The 25787-nt window shown below is 41.4% G+C and overlaps 2 protein-coding genes across 2 annotated transcripts; both read right to left on the bottom strand.

The window, feature by feature from the left end:
- Positions 1-1327: 1327 nt before the first annotated feature.
- LOC138609329 (SNF-related serine/threonine-protein kinase-like) lies at positions 1328-17071 on the bottom strand. Its single transcript, XM_069681974.1, has 8 exons — positions 16870-17071; positions 13250-13603; positions 12589-12807; positions 11509-11755; positions 7404-7545; positions 5918-6130; positions 5446-5580; positions 1328-4100 (listed from the first exon to the last, which is right to left on the bottom strand). The coding sequence occupies exons 2-8, from the start codon at positions 13370-13372 to the stop codon at positions 2792-2794; spliced, it is 2388 nt and encodes a 795-aa protein (XP_069538075.1). The 5' UTR covers positions 13373-13603; positions 16870-17071; the 3' UTR covers positions 1328-2791.
- Positions 17072-19330: 2259 nt separating this feature from the next.
- On the bottom strand, positions 19331-22917 carry rpl14 (ribosomal protein L14). Its single transcript, XM_069681368.1, has 6 exons — positions 22853-22917; positions 22207-22308; positions 22027-22121; positions 21399-21498; positions 20095-20148; positions 19331-19425 (listed from the first exon to the last, which is right to left on the bottom strand). The coding sequence occupies exons 1-6, from the start codon at positions 22853-22855 to the stop codon at positions 19366-19368; spliced, it is 414 nt and encodes a 137-aa protein (XP_069537469.1). The 5' UTR covers positions 22856-22917; the 3' UTR covers positions 19331-19365.
- Positions 22918-25787: the final 2870 nt, after the last annotated feature.

The raw sequence follows: 25787 nt of genomic DNA, 5'->3' as shown, positions 1-25787 counted from the left end.
GTAGCTGTTGGCGCATCGTTTGTGTGTGTGAGTACATGTGTGGATATAAGCCTGTGGGTCAAACGGGTTTATGTGTCGACCCTGGAGCTGATCTAATCTGATCTGATTTCCTCCCAGCGGCCTGATGTGGAACAGTAGCCCAGATGTCACAGAGATTACAACTCCTTGCAGTGTTTGGGGGGGGGAAGCTTCTAGACCATTCAGGAAAATAAACACAATGGGAATACGTACGCACATTCTGCTGAGTCTGTATCATACCCTAGAGGCTAGCTGGTTGCTAGCAATATGTTTGAAGCTAAATTAAAAGGTTAAGTGATGCTTGATGAGTTGGGCAGTTTTGGGGGCAAAATTCACAAATATTACAGTTCTAAAGCACAAGGGACTACTTTCTCTGTGTGTTGTCAAAGTAAAGGCATTGGACAGCAAACAATTCATCCAAGGGAAAAGGTGGTTGTTCAGCAGTGTGTTAAGTATTGTTTCAAAGTGCTTTTGCAAAGTTTGGTGTTCTCACAAGAGGCAAATTACAGAAATAAACTGACCTTGCATTATCTCCAGATGACAAGTTAACTGATCTATATGAGTAAAACCAGTAGGTCATCTTTATAAGTGATTTTTAATAGTCTAATTCACTCAGATACCTTTTGTCAACATGGTGTATTAGTGTTAGAAAAATATAGTGTTGAACAAAATGCCCCAGCAAACTGTTGACCCAGCATTCGTGGGTGATTTTGCTGTCTTTGCTCTCTTTACGTAAACAGGAAAGTTGAACAAGGCAAAAATGCGTCAGTGTTCTGCATACACCACATGGACTGTGGAGAACAAGTCATTTATCATTTTCAGAATCTGTAGATAGGAAAATGAAATAGCTACTTTGTGATTCCTATAATACTCAGTAAGAAATTATGAAATATAGACACAATCAAACTGAGTATTTAAAGCTCCTGTGGGGAGTTTTTAGTTGGTTATTAAACAGACTAAAATTAATTCTGATTACTCTATATGACCTACAAAGCAAACCAGGCTATCAAACCAAAAGTTCCTCACAGGAGCTTTAAGTAAAGAATACTTAAAGATATCCTGAAATGGTGTTTTGCAAATGAAAATGCTCTCACTTTCCTCAGTTGTAGCTTTGGCATTTACAGGTCAATGTATATTTCATTACGCTCCAAAACGCCTAATTCTTGTCTATTTTTCTGCTTGGCTCAAGTATATCCCTGGCAATATAGCTGCACAACAGATGTATTATTTGTCTTAAAATACCTCATCTTATTGCCTCTAAACATGTAAGCAGATCTATTAAAGGTCAAGAAACAGACTGCGGACATCATTCACATCATTTCATTTTAATAGATCTCTATCATATACATACAGTACAATATGCTCAAGACAGATTTTATGGCACATCCATTTTTGTTGTACATTTTGCAGTCGCTGGTATTGCTGTGAGGCTACAGTAAAGTGACCATTAGAATCTGTTACTTAGGTAGATACAGCAGGTGGATTGACCTCAGTGGGTTAGAATAAGGTTGCTACAGCAAAACACATGCACTGTCAGGTTATATATTCCACGAGGGGTGGGTCACACATCCAGTTACACAGACCGATACTTGAAGGGGCGGTGTTATTATGTTCTATTGAATCCCCTTTGTTGTTGTTTTTGTTTTGGAATATGCTACAACAGTGGCTACCGTGATCCTGGAAGGCTACAGGCTGTACATGGTTTAGGTTCCACCCAGTAATCATTCGCTTTGAATTTGAAGAACTGTCGTCATAGATAATAATCACTGACTTCAGTATGGTTTAAGGGATGATTCAAATCTTATTAAGCCACACCTGTCCAGCTCTGGGTTCAACCAAAACCTTGAACATCCAGTAGGAGTGGAGGATAATGGTGAGTAAGGATCTAGTATTCAGGTTTCTACTGCAATACAACTTTACCGTCAATACTACAGGTACAGAGTACTGCTAAGAGGTTATTCACATATGTACAAACTCTGCCGTGTAACAGCGCAGAGAGTTGACAAGTGAGTGTGCATTTTCTTTCCGAGTCTGCAGAGCATGTTCGAGATAGAAAAATAAAACAGTGATAGACTACAAAATACTGTGTGCCACCGTCATATGTAAGTGCTGCTGTCCATGTTCACCCTGATATTTGTCCTCATTACAATGAAAACAGTCATAACTTCACTCGTTCAGTCAGAATAAAAAAACGAATAAAACGATTGTCTCAAAAAATAATTTAAAAAATAATGATATTAAAAAAACAGCAGAAAGTCCAACAAAAGACAACATGTAACATGACACTTAAACTTACCCGTTCATCACCTGTCCCTTTTATCAGCTTATCAGAAAGTGATAAAGGTGTATGTGTGAATGTGCACAAAATCTGTACATACAGTATATATAAGTGTGTAAGAGCAGGGATGTGAGCACCTCCTTTACCTGTTTCATACTTAATGTCTCTTATTTAAAACAAACCAGTGGGTTAAAATGTCCCCTTAGTGTCCCGTTTAATGTGCTCAAAGTGCTTCACATACTTGGCATGGCACCCAGACTCCTCCGTGGAGACTTCTCGCATCCCTAAATGTGCAAGGGTGGCATTTAGACTTTCTCCCAGTTATCCACCGGAAGTGTTAAATCACAGGAAACAGCTTAAATGCAAAATTAGTGTGAACTCATGAGCCAGCGATGGCCTGGCTGAAGCAGGATGATAAGGAATGTATAGATGAGGATGGAGGAGTGTGGAGGTGCAGCAGCCGATGCAGCAGCTGATGCAGCAGCTGTCCGCGCTCTAGATGACCTGGCAGCAGCTGTGGGGTGTGGGGGTACAGAGCAGACCCTCCTTGGGGCTCCGGTGGATGTTGACGGACAGAGTCTTGTCGCTCAGAGGCATCTGCAGCACGCGGTTCTTCATGTTCCTGTGGTTCTCCCGGGCCAGGTCCAGCTCTCCCAGCCTCAGGGTGCCCGTGCAGGGGCCCTCCAGAAGAGGGTCCGCCAGCGCGTCTCCAAGAGGGGGCTGCGGGTGGTACAGGTTCCCCCTGGGTGAAGGTCCACCCAGGAGCGAGACCTTATCCAGGCTGCCGGTGGAGCCGCCCATGCACATCCTCCACATGGGGCGGTCCTGGGTGTCCCCTCCAACAACGTTAGCGCTGCCCCCACTGCCTCCCCCTCCTCCCCCCGTCAGGTTGTGGAACTGAGAGCTGAGGCACAGGCTCATCAACTTTAGGCTTTCCACCAGGCCGCTGGCAGCTTTGGTTGTGCCCTTGGCTTGGCCTGAACCTGATCCAGGACTAGCACAGTTGGAGTCACTGCCCTGCCCTGACCCCCTTTTCTCTCTCTCCTCTTTTCTCCCTTCACTCTCATCGCCTTGTCCACCTACAGTTGCAGTGTCTGGTTTATGACTTTCTGTCTCATCGTCACTAGTCTCTGGACTGGGGGTGAAAGCCGCAACTGGTGCTTTTACACCAAGAGTTTTTGGAGATGACATAAGTGTTAACGGCGATGGTATTCTAGAGTTCAGATTGAGACTGAGGCTGGGTTTGGGTGGGCCAAGTCCATGCAGCTCCCCTTGCTCCTCCTCTTCCTCTTCCTCTTTATCCTCCTCATGGATCTGGTTGAGAACTGGAGCACTCATACGGGATGTCAGCCGGTTACCAGAAGTAGATGATGATGAGGAAGAGGCTTTGCAGCGAAGCACCACCTGAGCAGGTAGCGTTGAGGGGGATAATAAGTCTCCCACCCCTTCTTCTTCCTCATCCTCCTCCACGCTGAAAAGACTGGGACTACGAGGCTTACAGGGGCCCACAGAGCCCAGAGAGCCCAGTCTGAGGGGGTTGGAGTGGGGGTTGGAGTGGGGCTTTGCCAGCGGCCTGATCCCCCTCTCCAGGTTCTGTCGAGCAGGCTGATGCTGGCTAGATGCCGTGGTGTGGTTCTCCTGCCGCTGGCTGACGTCCAGCAGAGCTGTTTTGGGGCGGGGGCCTTTGTGGAGGCTCTCAGCGCTGCGGGCAGGGGACTGTGGCCCCCCCGGATGGGAGATAGCCGGACCTCCCAAGCCATCACTGACATCCTGGTGAACATCCACTCTGGTGGGCCAGGACTGCCTGTGAAGGGTAAACACAACAACACAAGCTTAAGTGGGTTGAACAGGATTAGAAGTACTATGTTTAAATGATCAGACTCCCTCTTCGCTCATAAGGTTGAATGTTGAGGTTGAACCATTATTTCATAACAATTAACGTGCTGGAATCCTGAGCATCTGCTGCCCGAGGGTTGGGTTAGCCTTAATTGGGGAGGCGACTGTCATTGCTAACATGTTTCAGATGCCATTTGTTGTAAGCATGTACCGGAAAGAGTGAGTTACGGATTGCCTGGAATTCAGTTTTATGGCTTGCTCAAGCACAGGGTTGAAGGGAGGCAAGCCTAGCTTAGCATACAGACATGTAGCAGTTAGCCTGGTTTTGTCCATGTGAAAAGAGAAAAACAGAGCTGCACCAACACAGCTCAAAAATAAACACATGTGGGAGTACATGCTGGCATGTATCATGAAGAAATATTTATCGCACATTTACACTGTTACTCAACCTAAAGTCGATTGGACATCTTTTTTGTGTAAGTTAAGCTAATTGCTTTCTGACTCCAGCTGTACTTACTCTGTTTGAATCTATACCAAAAACCCAAATTGTAAAGCACAGTATATACAGCATGTGTAGATCAGTAAGCTTTCAAAGTGTTGGTAGAAGAGGTTATGTAACTATTGACTAGAGCCAAGCTAGCCGTTTCCCCCCTTTTCTGTCATTATGTGAAGCTACGCAGAGAGAGGTATCAATATTGTAATATAATTAATGATCCATCTTTTATTTCATGCACCTTCAGGTCTATTTCTATTCCAATCCTTTTTAATTAAAATACATGCTGATGATGGGAGAAAAAGTATCTGCATCAGGCGTCAAAAAGCTGGAACTCTAATGAATTTGCATGACCGACCCAGGCTGCCTGGTTAGTTAATTAGCTACCTTAGCTAGTTAGTAAACACTGACTAGATATCTAGCTGCAAAGACTGGGACTATTGTAAGGGTCAGATTGCTTTCACTTACAGAAACGTTGGTTTGAAAAGTTATTCAAAGTTTAAAAATGTGTTTACTTTATACAATTTAGAAAATCCGGTTGTATAATTATTCTGACTTCTCCTTAATGCCAGCGCAGGAAAACATTTGCTGTTTTCAGCTTCAGGATATTTTGGTTGGACAACCCTGATAATGTTGCTGATATGCATTCTCTCTCTCTATTCACAGTCTGTCTTTCAGTCTCTGCAGAAAAAAAGGCTCCGTCTGTCCATTTGCTGTCAAACTTGTCTTCTGTAAACTGACAGTATGCAGCACTGCAGAGGCAGCACCCTGTCTATCTCCAGAAATGTTTGTGTTTGTGTGTTAGAGTGTGTGTGTGTACCTGAACTGGGCCTTGCTGGGGCTGGGTGATCGTGTCTGGCTGTGCTGCTCCTTCTCTTGCCTATCCCTCAGCATCCTCTCAGCCAGCAGGAAGTACGTAGCTGTGATGTGGTTGTACTGATTTGACTCCAGAGCCCTGGGAGGATAGAAAGTGAATCAATGAATTCCAAAATACACACAGGTACAAACGGACGTACACACACACACACACACACACACACACTAAGACACATCAACACATAGATCAGGATGAAACCCTGACCGTGAGTCAAAAGGAAGTGACGGGGGTGAAGATTTAATTTGACATGGCTCAGGGTTGACTGCCAGCTGCTTGTTAAAGGCTATTACAGTGTTGACGACACTCAATTACTCTGTAGTTAAACTGGTGAACCATGGCGAATGTTGTGAGATTACACAGGAAAGAATAGCAGGGTGGTAATTCATGCATGAGCGCAAGAGAGAGGGACACGTACTCTGTTATGGTGTCTCGATCTGCGATGCCCCCAAGCACCATGCGCTGGATGATGGAGCCGTGCTCCTCCTCCGACAGGCTGCGATGGGACACCAGCGGGGTGGACAGCTTGGTGGCGGGTGAGGGGTCGACACCTTGAAGCCATTCGTGGCCCTCGATCTCCTCTAGGGTCGCTCGTTTCTTGGGGTCCCTCTGCAGCATGTGAGCTATTAGACTGGAGGGAGTCACAGAGGAGGGCAGTGTCAGAGAGGAACTACAGATACAATAGATTATATCAAAGTCATAACTGGCATTTAGAAAAATCACAAAGTCTTTTTGTGTTGGCTGCCCTAGATAGAAGTTAATTCCTAATACAGGAAGACAACATCACTAAAAGTGACACAGGGCAGATACAAGAGCAGACTTGGATGACCTTTGACCTACTGTGATTGCCCTACTTGTAAAGATAAACTGTCCTATAAAATAAGGGGCTATTAACAAAGTTATGATGTGCTTACTTTCAGTTTCTTTATTACTGATAGGAATAGAAGCCACACATTTCCACAAAAGGAATAATGACAAAAACTAGAACAAAGAAAGAACAAACCAGAAATGATTACTGTGGTTGTGCTGTACACCTGCATTTATGTGATTGGATGTTTTAAGCTGGTAGCCACAGGTGATTGTGAAGCATAGCTAACTCTATGCTCCAAGTGTGGGCACAAGTTTGCAAATAATACAACTCTTAATAAGAGAGAATTATCCTTTGAAGACCTCTAATCATGGATATGATGCACCATTTTCTATAGCAGACTTTAAGCGTAGTGCACCAATAACTCTGCTAACATGACAAATGGTCAAACATAAAGATATTTTGTTAGCACAAAACATCAGCTCTCTGCAGCTGATCACAAGAGCACTGTTTTCATTGTTGGCCTTGAAACCTAAAATCAGTCTAACCCTACCAGTCATAATCCTGTTAACAAGCTGTAAACCTTTGCTATTTGTTTTTGCAGTCTAGCTGAGATAGGTGTAGCGCAGCTAACTCCACTGGCTATATAGTTTAAAAGAAATATGAAGAAGCGCTGTTTCCTCAAGGCCACAGTTAACGTGTGCCAGAGATTCAAGTAGCACATGCAGATTAACATAAAATAATAAAGTCATGTCCAAAAACAATGTGTTTCAAAGCTAGAGCCAAACCCTAAATGTACTCAGCACCTCTTTTGCCCTGCTCTGACTTGACGCATCGTTAAACCCTCACAATGTTAAAAATAGAGGGACGATTTTAAAGGGTGCATTAGATACACTTAACGCTGCACTGCATCTCTGGCGGAGCAGCTGACTGCAGCACCGAGTGAAAGCAGGACAACGAGGAGCAGCAGCAGAAGAGAGAGGCCGCTCCTCTCTCTTCGGTCTCTTGTCTTCACACATCTATAAACATGAAATATGCAGTATCTGCAGAGTACTCCGTCCATCTGTGTGGGTGTGTGCGCGTGCATGTTACTCACTCGCTGCAAGCATGGGAGATGTGTGGAGGCACTGTGTATTTACAGTCCATAATCATGGTGAGCGTCTCGCTGTCGTTAGCCTCCTGGAAGGGGGGCTGACCGCAGACCAGCATGAAGAGGATCACCCCCAGACTCCAGATATCTGCAGCGACACAGAGAGAATGCAAACTGTTCACACCAAAACATACTTAAGTGCGCGTACGAATAAGTGTTTTACGTAAGATGGTAACAGAAATAAAGAATAAGCATGACACACCAACACATATGTTGTTTCTGCTTAGTGACCTAGATATAAAGAAACAAGAGCTGTCTCGCCCCCAGTTGAAATGAAGCATGAATAACACTCAATCAGAGCCCTTTCCGTAAATATGTACTAGCTTAGGACACATCTGTCAAACCGAGGATGAGGCTCCGTACTGCTGCCTGCCGCCAGCGTCATGCTCACACACACGCATGCATGCACCCCCACATAAACACTCGGTACTAGGAAAGTGGGTTAACGTGTTCATCCCTCAAAGCATCATACAAATGCTAATTTCATGGAACAGTTCTCTTGGTCCGATTAGCCTTTTTAAAACGGCAACTTTTTGCTCTTGGCGTTCTGTGGCGCTCTGGTCAGCGGGATGGTCCACTGACACACATTCAGCTGTCTGGCTACGAGCAGAGAGACAGTGACATTAAAGCTTACATTTTCATAGTCATGTCGACCCCCTTTTTCATCCTAGGACAAACAATTGCAACATTTGAAGTCATGTAGTCATGTAGTGGTTATAAAAATAGCAGTGGAATAGTATCTTCTCCTGCAAATCTCACTTTCCAATATTATTCTTAATTTTTAATACACTTGTAGCAAACATGTTAGCATACATTTACACATGAAGCAGACACAGCAACATTAGCTTCAAAGCTATCAGAACTTTTAACTAGCTTACAGCTAGCCTGCTAAGGCTGGAGGTTGATAAGAGCAGTGAGAGTGAACCAAAACAGTAAAGTTGCTGGCTGTAAAACCAAACAATGAGCTCAAAGACACTTAAAGGTCAAGGTTATAGCCTAATTCAACCATGCTTACTAAATATTACAACTGGAGTAATATGTGCCGACTGCTGCGGCTACACTTTGACAGGTCACTCCTTTATCAAACAAAATAACTGTGTCACTTTGTCTCTTAGAGGTTTTGTGTTGTTGAAGCCATGGCTGCTCCGGCTGCACAGGCAAATTATCAGTTCTTACTCTTATTATTAAAACTCACTGACAATGTTAAATTGCTCACTTCTTGTGCAGCAGATGACTTTCTCTCCAAGGACAGAGCAGCAGACGTATTAATTACTACCAATTATACACCATGCTTGTGTAACTTATAAACTCATAAATTAAAGACTTATTCTGTAAAAAAGTGAGCCTAAGTGGGTTAATCCTCCAAAAGCCCCCAGGATGTGTCTTCACATTTCTTCATATGATTGCAGTTTGCCAGGATACGCTGGAGATTTCAATCTGGTGAAGTCAACGTGCCAGTTTACTGTGGGTGGTGAGTATTTATTGCTCTGAGACTGTGAAGGAGCGTCTCATGCTGCTGATGGAGGGAGCAAACTCCGCTGCAGTCCCCACCACCATCTTACCCCCTAGCCAACGTATCCTAGCAACCATGACCCTGCTCCCTCATTACTTGCGTCAGCCGTCCGCCAAACTTCCTTCCTCAATAACTTTATTTATAAACCAGATGGTTGACACATCTCTGGATTACACTGTTCTCGTCACCGCACATTAGCATCCCTGGAGCGAACGACGCAGGCTACTTATTGGTGACAGCTGGGAATGTAAACATCCCTTTCCTCCGTCCTGAACTGCATTTTAACAGCCATTGTTTCCCTGAGATAACTAACAACCACTCCCTTGTGTCCTAAGACTGTTAACCCCGAGGCTGAGCCGGCCAAGTTCAACATCCTGTCCTGCTGATTATTATGCAACATGTTTTTCTGAAAGATCCTTCTACTTGGGCACGTTCATTATGCACAGATATGCTCTGAATTATGCATGTGCCCAGGATATGTTCTTTGTAATTGCTATTAAGTAAGTCATTTTTTTTTTTAAAGTGCAGCTTGTGCTTCTTGAAGAGGAAGCAGAAATCTATATTTAACTTTCCATTTAGTGGAGACAAAAAGGAGAGAGCCCACACACTGCATAACATCAAAAAGCAGAAAAAGCTTTTCATAGCACTTATGAGCCAATCATCTGCTCCCTAAAGTGCACAAACATGCCTGCAACATGTCATTTCCTTCCAATTGCCTCAATGAGATCAAAATTTCACACATTATTGTTGTTTTTTTCTATCCTCAAAATTCCTCACTGTTTTCTTTCAGCATGTATTCTACCCACCAGAGGCTTCTCGTAAGATGAAACAAGCCGGTTAAAGATGTCAGAAAGGGAACTGGGTGAATATGATGAGTGTTGTTCACTATTTTTGACTATTTTTGAAAAAATAAACACATTAATCAATGTTGAAAATCATCTAGGATACAGTTCTGGTACCCGAGCATGTGAGAGTAATATAAATAAATGAAGCCTTTTCTCTCCTTTACTGCAGCTTTGTGTGTTTACCTCGTGCTGTTTCATTCCTTCTGTCAGCTGTAGGACTGAGTTATGGTGCAACATTCCCCCTCCCTATTTGGATCACTTTTCATCTCAAATTATTTTCAGCACTTCCTCAAACGAGGAAAAAAAAGCCTCCAAACAGGCCCGACTTGAGAGAGCCGAGCGCGGACAGCCTCTTTATCTCTGCAACGAACTGGGCTGGCAGCCACCTGGCACGTCACCAGCAAACCTCAGCACCCTACAGACTGTCAGCAGGTACCTTGGCAGCATTGTGATCCCAGGCCATGTAACCTCAAAGCCCCACACGTCAGGACGGCCGGCCTCCGTTCAGCCTGTTCCACATCAAACTGCAGCGCTGATAGAATCACACAACATTACACCCCGGCTGGGTGGATAATCCTCACAATCAAAACATCATCATCTCAGCTGAATGAACAATAGCGGACAGGCAGTACCATCACTCCAGAGGACAGAACACACACACACATATATGCACTGAAAATGTCCACAATCGTCTGATTTGTCATCTGGGTCAGGCGCTCAGACAGGCTTTACAGGACAGCTGACCTCTCATGTGCAGCCGCTCACACAGCTATCTAATTTAGCACATGCAGAAAAATAACAGCAACAACGATTATAACCTCATTTTCAGTATTTAAAGGCAGCTCTTCTGCCTGCCACAAAAGAGACAGAGCGAAGGCAAGCAGAAGAAAATAGCCACAGCAAATCCACTCAGTCAGAAAAAGAGAAAATGCTTCTCCCTTGCTCTGACGTAGTGGCCTCTGGGTAAACAGACGGGACTACTCGTGCTTTTTTTCTCTTCTTTTTTTCTCCTGTTCTCTTTTTACGCTTCTTTTACCTCTTTCAGCCTCAAATCTGCACGCTTCTTTAATTTCTTCTCCATCACATTTCAATTTAAAATCTAAGCTGTGGCTCACTGAGGATTGGTGCCACTGTCAATAGGAGAGACAGAAGGATCATGGTAAGAATGATCGAGGGGTGTATTCCCTTCCACCACAGAAGAAGAAAGTGCTGAGGAAACCAATTTCAGCCTAATTTGATACCAGATTTTTTACACACAGAAAGGATGTGACTGCCAATGAACTAAAAATGTGGACATTCATTAACTTCATATAGGACATACGCCGCCACATTCTGAACTTTGAGCACTTCCCCTCCTACTATCAGCTAGCTGTTAAAGCCTAAGTATGCCAAGTTGTCTGCAGGGTCCATCCAAAGTCCTGTGGGTCATACAGCACGGTCAAAGTGTATGCAGAGCTATCAGTAGGTCGTAATGGCAGATAGAGAGCGTGTGAATATAACAGCATCGCTTAACCAGGCTTATACACAGCAGAGGACAGGCTGTACATGCTGCTAGGAACACACACTGGACTACGGACTGTGTCTCATTCCAGTAAAGGTGAATGCTGTAATAACTAATTGACAAATTATCAGCAAAGATATCTCCCTGCTACGTAACCTAGCACTTGCTAATCTAGCAGTTCTTTAGACTTACCCACAGCAGGAGCGTCATATTCATCCCCCAGCAGAATTTCAGGAGCGGAGTAGGCCAGAGAGCCACAGGAGGTGTTGAGAGTTTTCCCGGGCTGAAACCGGTTACTGAAGCCAAAGTCAGTCAGCTTGACGACACCTTGCTTCTCAAAAAACACCACATTCTCCGGCTTCAGGTCCCTGTGCACCACATGCAGCCGGTGGCAGTAGGAGATGGCATGGACAATTTGGGCAAAGTAACACTTGGCAACCTTTGGGAGGAAAGACAATAACATGAGCAATGTTAATATAATTCATTAAAAAAATATTTCAGTTTGAGAGTTTCCAACTACTGCCACTTGGAAATGGAAATATTGAAGTTCACTTTATATGGTGCTTCAGTTTAGCTGATTTTGACAAGCTAGCTGTTCCCCCCCCTTTTTCAAGTTTGCATGCTCAGCGATGCTAACCGTCTTGCTAACAATCGAAGGCTCAAGCGCCATACCTTAAGGAGGGTAGTACCAATCTTCTTATCTAGCCCTTATATTAAACTTATAAGGGTTTTCAGTAATTTGATCTTGCTTTAAAGTAAAAAAAAAAAATTAAAGAATTTTGAATTAATAACTTTTTTAATACAGTATGTCAGGAGATAATCTTACAAAACATGCTAACTTTTATTTTGACACGTTTTTACTATAAAACCAACAATACCTTGTTTATTTCCTAGCCTTCTTTATACCAGGAAGTTTCCCTACTTCACTTGTAATGTAACAAGGTTCAATATCACACAGTTGCTTCCTCATATCTGAAATATATTAACCTCGAGATGCAGTGTGTGCAATGCTGTGACCTACTGTCGACCTCGCCTTCACTGCATTTCCACAAAAAGCCGGAATTAAAAATAAAGAAAGGAGATACATCCAAATTCTTTAACCTTGAGATTTAACTTTATGGTAGTCTCTTTTCTTAAGCCTTATCCCAAGGTTCCCTGTAGATAGTTCAGATTTCCTAAGTCAAGTACACTTGATGGTAGGATTCACCCTCACTTGCAAGTTGAATGTCCATGCACCCTAATGGCCACTCTGCTGCCCACATTCCCACTCACCTCTTCAGTGAGGCCTCCGTCGTGCTTCATGATGCAGTCGTACATGTCTCCTCCGTCTCCCAGCTCCAGGATGAGGTAGAGCTTGGTGGCTGTGTCGATGACTTCGTACAGGCGCACCACGTTGGGGTGCTGCACCATCTTCATGCATCGCACCTCCTGGAAAAGGTGCCCGCGTGCCACCGGGTCCAGCTTAGTCTTATCTATCACCTTCACAGCAACCTGGAAGAGCCGCATAATGAGGGAAATTGTTGATAGACATCTGTTCCAATCTACTATCAGCAGCAACCTTTGTAAACTGTAGAGGTTGTTCATACTTTTAAAGAGAAACAGCTAATTGCTGATCGGAAGAGCAGATACTTTAGATATTGTGATGATTGTCACAGAAAAACATTACAAGTATTTATTTAGTCATGTCAAATTGAAAACATCTTAAGAAAAGACATCGAGACAGATCATGTGATGCTAATATAATCACAAAGGCCAAGATCAACACAATATGTTGAGACACAACTCAAATCTCTACACGTGTTACTCGTCACCCTTCTTAGGAATGTCTGTATGTTAGGGTGAGGCTGAAATCAATAAAAGCTATTCAGAAATGAGGAAATTAAATAATTGGCATCATTGCATTCCACACATGTACAGTCATGCACAAGCATACCTTTTCCCCAGTAAAAACATGTCGTGCCAGTTTGACCACAGCAAAGTGTCCCCGGCCCAGCGTCTTGTCCAAATCATACAGCCCAGCGATCTTCCCGTCATGGTGACGTTTGAGCCCCGCCATTGCTGCTGATGGACAGGAGGGGGAGGAGCTTCCTTCTGGTGCCTGCTGGTCTCTGATCAGTTCTCCATGTCCTCCTCAGTAGGCTGAATTTAGGTGGTTCTTTAGCTTCTAGACCAACTGTGGGTCTTTCAATGTCGAAAAACCCAGACTCGATGGTAAGAGAAATTATTGGAGTTTTTGTGCTGCCGTGATGCTGCTGCTCTTCTCAATTCAATCCCATCCTCCAGTGATCTGAGAATGAAAATGGTTGAAAAAGAGAGAGAGGGGGAATCAGAATTCAAACAGTTATATTGACAATATGACACATTAGTGAATCTCTACAATAAACTGATTCACTGCTTTGGAGGAAATCCTGCTAAACCCCGAGTCGTAAACCTTTCAGATTAACTGTTATTCTCAAGACTGCATTCACAGCCTGTGAGTGCATAATTTATCAATTGAATTAACTATAATTGCTAACATTCCAACTATGGCAATGTTAATACACGGATATTTAGCAAGTATGATGTTTACCATGGTCACTATCTAAGTGTTATTAGTAAGCAAGCAACCATTTGGTAATTAGAACTAAACAAACATACAGCTGAGGCTGATGGGAATGTTACTAGTTTTGCACGTATTTTGGCATAAACAGAAATACTAGATACATTTCCATCTAGATTAAAAAAAATCAGGGAATCACCAAAGTTCATCCAAAGGTATGTTTGTATAAAGTGTCATGAAACTTTGGCAAATGCTTCAAATTTTAGTGTGGACCAAAGTAGTGGATTAACCGACTGAATGACATTGTGAACAAGCTAGTGCCAGCTAGCTTGTCTGCAAAAAGACCTGGTGCATATGAGCCTGTCTTTGAACAAAACTAATCTGTTAGCCTTGCTACATAAAAGACAACTTTTCCAAACTTAATTTACTAAAAGAAAGCTAAATAAAGCTAAAAGTGAAAAAACTCACATCACATGCCAAACATCATCAAATGTAGTGACGATTTTCTGCTTCGGGAAAAGGAAAACAAATAAAGGTGGTAATATTTGTGCTCATTATTGATCTATCTGTTGATTGTTTATTTCCTTTAATAGATTTGTCGTTTAGTCTATGAAATGTCAGACGAAGGTGAGATCTACAAATGCTGTGTCTGTTTTGTCTGACCAACAATCAGAAACCCAAAAGTATTCAATCTAAAATGATATCAAACATAGAAAAGTAGACAACGTCACTTTTGAGAGCCTGGAACCAGCAAATATTTTGCATTTTTCTTGATTAAAAGATTAATAGATTATCAAAATGATTGCAAATTAATTTTAGATCACTGTTTTAATATCAGTTAATCCATCTGCACTATATTTTAAGCTCCAGTAAACAAGACACATCTTTGTCCAAAGTTTCACAGCTACTTCTGGATTTGTTTCATAATCAATGTTGTGTCATCTGATATTTTCTGCCTCTAAGGGGTGAAAAGATATTCTAAACTGATTCATCTTCAATATTACTGCGCTCACATGTCTAACCCTCTGCTCCATTTAGCAGACGCTGTTGTCGTCATACTGTACGCTGCTTCACAGCCCTGATTATGAAACGCCTCCGGGGGAGGCATGGCATTCCTCTTTCAGGAATCTACCTGCGTGCCAACAGCAAAAAGAAAAGGTAAAACCACACAATCTACAGGCACAGAACATTCCAGCGAGGTGATCCTGGCCTAGGTGTGTCCCATTCACCTGGAATCACTGAGAGAACAGGAGACCAAATAAGTGTTGCCAGGGAACACACCCATCAACACAACAAGATACAGTTAGATGAAAAAATAAACCTCTCCAGCCCACCAGCTTTCCGTGCTTACTCAAATGAAACTATGAAAGCCTAAAAGGCTCTTTGGGCTTTTTATGTGATCTTCAGTTGGATGATTGTACCTGTGAGAAAAGAGTGAGTCATTTTTCTTATAATAGGAGGCTGACATCTCTGTCTGTCTCAGCTCTCTCTCTCTCTCTCACACACACACACATACACACACAAGTTATCTCAATGCTGCCGAACTCTTCGCCTGACACTGACACATGTGGGTGTTGATATTCAAAAAACCTGAAGCCGTGAAAGAAGACACACACACACACACACACACACACACACACACACACACACACACACACACACACACACACACACACACACACACACACACACACACATGCACACACACAGACAGCTAGGGCACACTAGTCAGGGCAGGTTAGGTGAGACCAAAGTGGGCTGGTCTGATTATGAGCTGGGTTAAACCAGGATCTGCTAGCCTAAATCTAGACCTAGATAGGAGTAAAGTTTATGGGCAAAATAACAAGGTTAAAAAATGAACTTGAAGTTTGAAACAGTTTGGTATTTTGATTACGTGGCTAGAGAGCCCCCAGGCCTGTCACACCAGCGTCATGCACGCTTTGAGGTTGGTTGTGTAACTGTTCAAGGTGCTAGGGGTGTGTATTGATTTACTAGGTAGTGAGTGTGTGTGCACATTAACACACATATGAGGTCAAGGACCTGTTATGATAACTGCTCCACTCTCATTGACCAAGATAAGAGATATGAGCTGGTGAGTTATCAAGCCTCTGGTTAACTTGAAAATCACTAACCTGGCACGCTTGATTAAGCTGTCAATGTGCCAAAGATACCAAAGATTTTTTTTTTTTGTCACACTGTCGATGGTAAGCTAAAAAATTCTGATACTTCAGGTAAGAAGATTTAGTAGCCAATGGTACAGTAACACAAAGGATCCCAACATTTTAGGGCCAGTGAATACTTAAACCAGTTATATATGTCAATTAGTTGTTATCAGTTCAACTTTATACCTACATTATATTATATTATATAAGTCTTGAATTATACAATAAAAAGCATAGACAAGAGAAAAGCCTTGATATTAGCATCATTTGAGTTGCATCAATACATTTTTCAGCTCTCATGACCCTTCAAAACTTACCTGAAACCACTTTCAGGGTCCCAAAAGATATTTCAGAAATATAAACGAAATAAATACATCACTATGGGATAATTATAGAGACAACGCAGGAGGGGTAATAGATACATATCTTAGTTTATGGGAGTTATTATTGGTCTTCCATAGCCTAAAGATATTATCAATATGTCACTGTAACCTCACTCTACACTACCACATGAAGACCTAAAGTTAAGTATATAAAAGGATTGTTCTGTTTAAGCTGTGCTGACCATTCTACACCAGTTGTATTTAATCTGCATAGGCGCTACAGCACATATGGGTACCCCCTTTACTGTCAACATGCCTGCTGGCCGCATCCACAATAACATGACAGTGCAGACCAGCCTGCGCCAACAGCACACATATGAAGCTGTGAAGATTTGAATAGCACGCTAAAATGCACCTCGAAGGATGCGCAAGTCCCCTGCTGAAACCCAACGGAGCCCAGCTATGTTGACACATATTACTACGCGGGCCCACACCATCAGCCTGCATGCGCTACACCAGTCCTACTTACCACAGAGGAATATGAAGCAGCGCCACTCGTCCTATCTGTTCCCTTTCAAACTGCGGGAGAGTGCGGGGCTCTGGGCCGTGAGCTACGAGCCTGAACGAGGCTGAAATCCTCAGACGTTCAGTTTAACACTCGGTACCGACTGACAGAGAACCGGCCAACGATTATTCCAAAGAGTCCCCGTGTAAGTCTGTCACACTGTCAACTCAACCTCCCTCTTTCTCTAGCTTGCGTTTTCAACTGCGTCAAACACGCAGCGGTAGCAGGTTAATACAGGAAGTTCAGATTTCAAAATAAAAGCGTAAAAATAAATGCCTTTTTTTTGTTTTGGGGTAACAGTTCAACTATGGAATAAGTCTAATTTAGTAACGTGAGCTGTTAAAAGGAATTATTCATTCTTTGGTTTTATTTTATTGAAATAGAAGTTGACTAATTGACTAAATTGTCTAATTAGTAGATATGTTACTCTGGATTTTAACTTATTTCCTTTTCTTTTTGTTAGACCATTTTAGTCTTGTCAAAATTAAACACTGCAAAAAATTAATAAAATGCATTAATGTACGGACATTTCCTGATTAAATGAGTCATCAAGAGTATTTTACCCTCTGACTGTGAGAGGGAGGGAGTGAGAGAGTTGAAAAGTGAAAAAATATATATTTTAAATATATTCAACATATAACAGAGGACCTATAAACAATAATGACAAAACTAGCCTAGCATTTGTAGAAACACATTTCTAATTTTACTTTCATAAGTTAGCAAAGCTAAGAGAAAGAAATAACACCAACATTTTTAATAAAAAGCTAGCAATATGGTTTCAATATAAGTGAAGGGGAAATATAGGCAATGTTTATTTTTGACAACATGCGTGAAAACATCAAGATCTGCTCCACTTTTAATGGTGACCCATAGGCTATACAATGGGCTACCTTTATGTATTGTGCTTTTATTTTGAAAGAAAATGTACCTGCTTTCCGGTGCTGTTACTCTTGAATGACAACTCTATTATCACTGCGCATCGGTACCATTCATCTCTGACGTCAGAACTACGCTAATAGAGAAGCGTGTTTATCAGGCCCCATGACAATATAACAAAATGTTCTTTATCTTGTTCATCTTTAGACGACCTGTGTTCGTCTTTGGACTTTATTTTAAGGATTTCAACACAAATGAATTCTGGGAGTGAAAGGTAAAACTGGTATGGATTATATGACTCTGGCAACAAAAGAACAATGGGTCATTATCAGCTTTTACAGCCTGGGCCTTCTTCTATAGAAAATCAAGCAAGTTGTCATTCAGACCACTGAGTGAGTTGGCCCTCGGACTTCCTTCACCACCCACCCATCCTCCGCCACATTTCTGTGTCTGCCAGGAGGAGTCGGATGCCTGGTGTGGCGGTCTGTGGGGAGGTGTGTTGGCACCAACTGTGTGTTCCTGTTCTCTTCACTCAACCGGCCGGGCAACGTTCAAGTGTTTTGTTATGTAATATTTACAAGCCCTCCCTGATATAGGAAGCGAAACCTGTTTGGCTGAATGCCTTATCATGCTGGTTCACATCAGACAGGAGTGGGCTGCCGGCTTCCTGCGCTTTATATAAATGATTTTTAATAATGTGTTGCAAGTTAAGAGCGTTAGAAAGCAGCAATATTTGGTTTAGAGAAACAAGATAAGTGTGGTCATTAATTTCACTCCATCAACAAAACAGTGAACCGATTACCCGAGCCCTTCATCTATAGAGGACTTTGCTTTGCATTCAGGGGCCTCAAATCGACCTCCATACATCTGAAAATGTAGTTTTGATTGACAAAAAAATAAAAAAATGGTTTACGTCAATTACTATTCAATACCGCCATCTAGCGGATGTTTGAAAAATTGTTCTTTGCACAAGCCACTAGAGAATCATATTTTCTCTCCCTTTATAAATTCTAAACCTTTTTCAAATCAAACTACGTACCCTTAGTTACAATACTGTCAGGTTTGTAGTGAAGACTAATTAAGTGGATTGTACATCAATCCTATTTCAGTGGGAACTCCAAGCACCAGGTTCAGCTAATTGTATGTATTACCTAACAGCTTGAATTAGAAGACAATCAACACCATAGAATATCATACGAGTAAAAACACAGGGAAACTGAGTAGTAACAATTTAATGTTGCGCCTTGTTTGTTTAAAAAATTTCCTTTTTTATACTTTTATGACACATCCGGTCTCTCTTCTGTCTGTATGTGAGTTACTTATTAAAATACATTTGAACAGAGAAGTACCACAAATCAGGCTGAAACTATAACACCAGAATAAAACTCAGATTAACTACTGATTTGTAACTATTGTTTAAATGAACTAACACTTTTGAAGTTTGCATTTTCCAGTCCATAATATTTATTCATAACACATGAAGTGGGAAAATATCTACCCAAGCCATTACATGTTTTGCAGAGGGGGCAAAAAAGAGAAGACACAGATGAACAATTGGACAGGAGATTTATTTTGTGAAACTTTTCACTTCTTTGCTGCCTCCTTCTGCAGCTTCTTCACCTCGTGCTTGATGATCTTGTTCCTCTGCAGAAACAAAAAGAACACATGCATTAATTGAAAGATACTCAATCGAGCATAATGGACCTTTTAAATTGAGGAATCATTGGTGATAAATCAAGCTGCAGTCTGGAAAATTAATAATCACTTCTCATTTGCCTCACAAAGAGTGAGAATTGACAACCACACTGAGAGCTGTCAATGCTTGCTCGTTGGCACTATTAAATCAAACTGACCCATCATTAATTGAATTAGTTGCAGCCATTGAGTCGGCCGTGCAAAGTCTCCAATCCTATTCAACACAGCTGTATCCAACATCAGATTAACAAGGTCTGCGACACCAAAAACACACTGGAGGATATTCTTATCTAGACTTAATGGCTGGCCTGAAGAGTTCAACCATGTTTACCCAATTTAGCATCGGAATTCTTATAATTAAATTCATATTTAACAATAAAAGGTGTTTTTATTAAAATGGAAGAAAGTGTGTTTATTGTACATCAAAACTAATAATCCCAGGAGGGACAAGAAAAAAAAGCTATTATCTATAATAAAATTGGAATGATAAATGTTTTATTATTAATTCCAAGATCCCTGCATTTGTTTGAACTGAACAGCCATGATCGAGTTTATGTTTGTAACCGGGCCAACTGCTCTGGCAGATATGAAACCTGCGTAATGGTGTGATTTACTTACCATCCTCTTGGCCTTCATCACCTTGTAGCGGTCAAAGTCAGACATTTTGGCCCTCTGCAAAGACAAAGAACACAGAGTCAGGGATATTCAGAGCAGACTTTTCTCACAAAAATGCTCTCGGCTCGAAGTAAGTTAATGGAAGGATGGACATGTACATTGATGGTGATGTGAACAGTTCTAAGCTCTGTTTGTCCATACTGGAGAGCGTTGTTGGTGCATTACAATATGTCAAACGTTAAAGTATGTATTAACCAATCCAAAGCTTACTACAGCTCTTAAGGGAAGACAGACTGCCTGCACAAACATCAAAAGAAACATCTGAAATGCAACCATAACCTTTGAGAACAACAAAGTGGCAACTTTTCAAAAACCATGTGTGATATGTTAAGTGAGTTTACATCATCTAGTACCTAAATTAATCACACTAAACACGTTATGCAATCAGGTTCTGGCAGGCAGAGCCAGCTAGTTGACAGTGATTGTCTAGCCACACAAAAACACCAGCTCTGTGGGAAATAAAGGAGCATATGACACTATAAGAAACTGTGGGGAGTCAACCAGGTCACAATCAGCTAAGAATGTGTGAGGAATAACAACATCCAAAGTGAGAATGAAACCACCAATGCCATCAGACACTGTGGTGGGATATAACAGCTCGATGCAAATCTAACCCCAGGTAACGGATTTAAATTAGTTGTTTAAAGTTGTCCGGTTCCCTGTAGGGCAGCCAGCTGTTCATTATTGACCAAATTGGTCAGAATGCCATTTTTTCTTTCTGCACAATTAACATGCGTCATATTATGTGTTGGTTAGAGCGCCTATCTATACTGAAGCATAGGCTGCTTAGATAACTCACTCAGGTGAGATGGGAACCAAAGTCTTCATGTAAACAAACTTTGTCACCATGAGTAGCTAATTTGACAATAATATTAGATACCATGATGATATGTACAATTAACAGCTGTTTGCAGGAACTTACATTTATTGTCATTACCCATTTCTCCCAAACACTAATTCAAGAAAATCTGTATGCTCAGTTTACAAATCAATACAGTTTGACTGGGGTCAAAACAAAAATTTAAAAATTAAAATATCCAACAAGTTACTCAATTTTGAAACCACTTTAACCCCAAATTTCAAGGATCAGTGGTAAGCATCTTCTCCATTACTTGCTGCCATGGAAGCTGACAAACCTATCAATAAACAACAATGACACTGCTACTGTTGATGTCTTTTATATATGCCCCTATCATACCTTTTAATAACTTATGTTCATAGTGACCAGAAAGAAACGTAGCTTTTACCTTCTGTCTTGCCTCGATCTTCTTGGCCCAGCTGCTTTGTGACCACTTGTCACTGACACCAGCCTTCTCCCAGGCTCTCCTCACAAACTTCTGGCGAGCACTGTGAACCAATGCACAGTCAGTACTGATGGTATAGGCATCATTAATGTTTCACCATATACACTGTACTCCATATTCATGCAGGCACTCTAAAGCAAAGACAACCTAACATTTCTTAACACAAGATGTATTGCATTCAAGTACATTCCAGACAAATCTATCCTACTACAATGAAAGACAACCCCGAAAGAAAGCCTGCAGTTGGTAATACTTTTGAGTTGGGTTGACCAAATAAAATGATAAAATGTAAGATATAATTGGAGGACAGATATTTTAATAGATTAACATCTTCTGTATATAGTCTGGTAAAAAAAAATGTTTGAGTCACAAAGCATAAATCATAGTGTAAAAAAAAAGGAAAAGAAATATTATTAGTATCATGCATTTGTTCAATCTGGTGAAGGGCTAAATGTTAGGGAAAACCATATATTCACATTAGCCATATCAAGGAATTCCTGAGTATCTTCATTGGGCAAGAGGCATCTGTGAAATCTTGTGCAGGATTTTGGTGTTCAGTGCTTCCACCCACCTGTGAGGTACTTTGATGACATAGTCTGTGAGCTGCATGCACTTGAAGGGCATGGATTGCCTCTTCACGCCTGTGCAGGGACCATCAACAAGAGCCTGGAAACCACAGGGCACATTTAACAATCAACGTCAACAAGTCAAAAGTAACACTGATCAGTCTTTGGTCATTTAGAGCACTCACCCTGTTTTGGTCAATGACATCTACGATGGCCACCAGCTTGCCAGCATGGGGTCCGAAGGAGACGTAGGCAACACGGCCGATCTCAACGAAGCGTTTGAACACCTGAGAAAGATGCCAGAGTTGCACATCAGAATTAACGGAAATGGAAGTTAAAATAAATATAAGAAATTTGGCATCTGATAAAACTACATGGCTAATGGCATGCCTGGATTGTAGCATTCCACTGTCTGCCACAGCTGATACGTCCGCTTCAGCTAGCTAATCTAAACTAGCTACTGTTTGAGCTAACGGCTCACAGATGGGACTGTATTGAACCGTAGTAACAACATGTATTGAAATGAAACAACATCTTTAACGCATGATATAAATCTGTGTTCCGGGTACATTACAAACGAAGTACGTCTGCCTAATGGAGCAGTTTACGGCCTTCTCAGCCACATGGACCACGTTGTTGTACGGAGAGTAGCCGACATGTTCCTTACATGGCATTAAAACTTAAAAATAAATCAACATTCACCCATCAAACACGTTAAAAAGATGCTTATGAATGTGTTAACAAAACACATGACTCTTGTTGTGCCAGAATAATTAAATATTTGAAAAGATATTCGACTTTGAAAGGCTACAACTCTCATGGCGAACTCACCATGATGGCAGTCCCGGAGCAGAAAGGACGTTAGAGCTTCCGCCTGACGCACATACGGCTTCCGCTTAAACGGTGAGCATGCGCAGTGTTTCTTTTTTTTAATATTGTGACATGAGCATCTTAATAAAGCCGCGGGGTGTTAGAATGATTTTATATTTGGGGAGTGGTTCGACAAAGTTATCTTAATGTGATGCTAAATTAATTTATATTAAGTACTGTGCTGCCAGATCAAAAACGTGTGCGCCACATTTTCGTGTTGCCTTCATGAACCCAGTGAAATATCGGAAATAACATAATCTAATAATAACTTGCATCATCAGATTAAACACAATTATCAGTTGTCATCAAGTGATTTATAAGCACATGTGACTTGGATATAAAAACATTTAGAAATATGAGCTGGATACATTTGATGTGGTTGTTGGATGGGGATACACATAGATATGAAATCAAAAGAAAAGTCCAAGTCACTGTTGTCTGTGTAATTAAAATGCTTGTATTGCCTTCACTGCAGTAGTACTCCTTCTTGCAGGGTGGGTGTTCGGTCTGCTGCTGAAGGAGCTGCTTAAGGCCCCAACAGTGCAATGCAAGGGGTGAGAGGTGTTTTGAACAGTCTTTTCCTGTCCCTTCATGTGCTCCCTCCTCCCCAGCAGATCACTGCATTAAAAGAGTGAAGACACCACCACAGTGTCATAAAATGTCCTTAACAGTGTCCTGCACACTCCTGCACTTGTACAGAACATCTATGTTATTTGAATCATAAAGTTTATTGCAGAGGTGAACACCCTGGTATTTGTAGGTTTCCACCCTCTCGATGTCAAATCCCTGCATGTTCTCCAGCACAGTCCGAGGTATCTTTCTACAGAAAAAAAAAAATTATATATATATATATATATAATTTATATAATGCGTGCATGCAAGACTCCTGTAGGGGAGCTATTCTGCAGGCTCTGCCTTAGTTGATTGTGCACTTTTGTGTTCAAATTTCAAAACTAATGTTCAATAAATAAAACTGACAAAAAACACAGCAGCAGAAAACACTATGATCTGAGGCTTTTCGAGACTCTTTGGGATCTGGGGCCCTTGTGTAGTGGTCTTCTTTGCCTCTTTTGCATTCCAGCCTTGGCTTTCAGGGAAACCACAATGCAAGTCATGCAAGCACTTATTATCTACAAAAAGATCACAAGTGTACAGTCACGCCCCCTCTCTTCTCCTCCAAATAATAATATGATAATTAAAAAAGTTATTAAATTGGACAAGAGTCCAAGGAGGGTTAATATACAGAACAACTGGACTGGGATTGTTAACTTTGTGTATCACTATACTTCAGGTGTTGAGGTGTTGCTGAATACAGTTAATTAACGTCACAGCTGACAGATTTTGTCTTGATTGATCAAGCTGGTACCTCAGAATCACACATGCCACCAAAGCAAATGCATTTACATTATGTGAAGTAGCTGGTCTGCACTTAATCTCAGATTTGTTGGAAATAGTTTTGTATTTATTGAATAAATTCATGTTAAATAAAAATTTGAGTTGGAATGTACAGCATCGACATCTGCACATTGACTTTATGTAGGCATGTATTATATGCATAAACAAACAAAACTTTGTATTTGATGAGTGTTAGATAATAGATGATTATTATTACCATAATTCTATTGTAAAACAATAGAATTATAATACTTTTTGGATTGAGGAAAAAAGCAAAAGTATAGTTTTTTCCTTACACTTAATGTTTTTTTATACTTTCCATTCCAATAAATATTGATTATAATGTGTCATATATAATTATAGTTAAATTGCAGATGGATGTAAGTTTAATATAAATAAAAATTAAGGTTGGTTTAGTCTAAATAGTAAGAGTAGAATTACTGAGAAAAATTCACAGTGTTGCAACCGTACCCAGTGTCCCCTATGACAGTCTCAAGTCTCATACATGCAATGTGGGAGGTCGGTCCAGGAGCATGTCCCACTTGGTAATATCTCATTGTTTGTGGAAAATCATAAAGCATAAACTCTGAACCCGCTTTTTTTGTTTCATTTTGTAAGAAACTTTTCTTCCTGCTGTGCAACAGAGCCTTACAGTTTGGAAATGTGTAATTAAATCTCCTAACAGCAGAGGGCAGCAGAGGGCCTCAGATGACATAAGACACAGTGAGCTGTTTTGTGTTTACGCACCACAAATGAACAATAGGATAATGTACTGTTAGTCAACGGGAAGAGTGATTGCACGTGCAATTAATGATAACATGATGTTTATGAAGAAAATAAACTGCTTTAATAAAATAAGTCGTCTACATGATAACTGAATGTCAGGCATGTATTGTGACAATTGCATTGGAGCGTCTTTTATTGGATTTTATGTTGAGGGTATGTCCCTGCCCTGTAAGTAACAGGCTACATCAAACCACGCGCGTTCCCAGCTGCTTTTCGTGTCTTTAGGTTTCTCCGAGTGGAAAACAGCAAGAGCTTCAAAACAGCGCTGGTAATTTCTTGGATGCACTACTTTTTGACAACAACAAATTCAACGAGCAGAATCCTGCATGTAGTTTTTTAATATTTCAAGCTGATGCAGTTTCTTCACCATTCAGGCAATCCGATACAACCTCTGGGCATCTATCTGATTTTGGAGCTTTAATCTGTGTGGACCCTCATTTGCAGAGAGTTGATGCTGCATGCAGGAAAGGGAAGTGTCGGCGGGAAGATGCTATCAGTTCATGTTTCTTCAAGTCATTTCAGGACGGCTGATGGCCATGTAGGTAGAAAGCTGCGAGACTGACCACAACAGCACATGTTTGATTTACGTTGTTTACCTCCTGAACATCTCACCACAGCCCCCCACCACCTCTCCGATTTATTGTCTGGTGGGTGTTTACAGTCAACCTCCCCGCTCCTTCAAATTTGGTGGAATAGGCTACAGTCCCTCCAAATT

The sequence above is a fragment of the Semicossyphus pulcher genome, unplaced genomic scaffold (assembly GCF_022749685.1).
Source record: "Semicossyphus pulcher isolate SPU_LCO1_2020_fin unplaced genomic scaffold, fSemPul1.0.p SCAF_5, whole genome shotgun sequence".
Classification (NCBI taxonomy): Eukaryota; Metazoa; Chordata; class Actinopteri; order Labriformes; family Labridae; genus Semicossyphus; species Semicossyphus pulcher.
The sequence above is the reverse complement of the archived record's forward strand: the minus strand, read 5'-3'. Positions and strand labels throughout refer to the sequence as shown.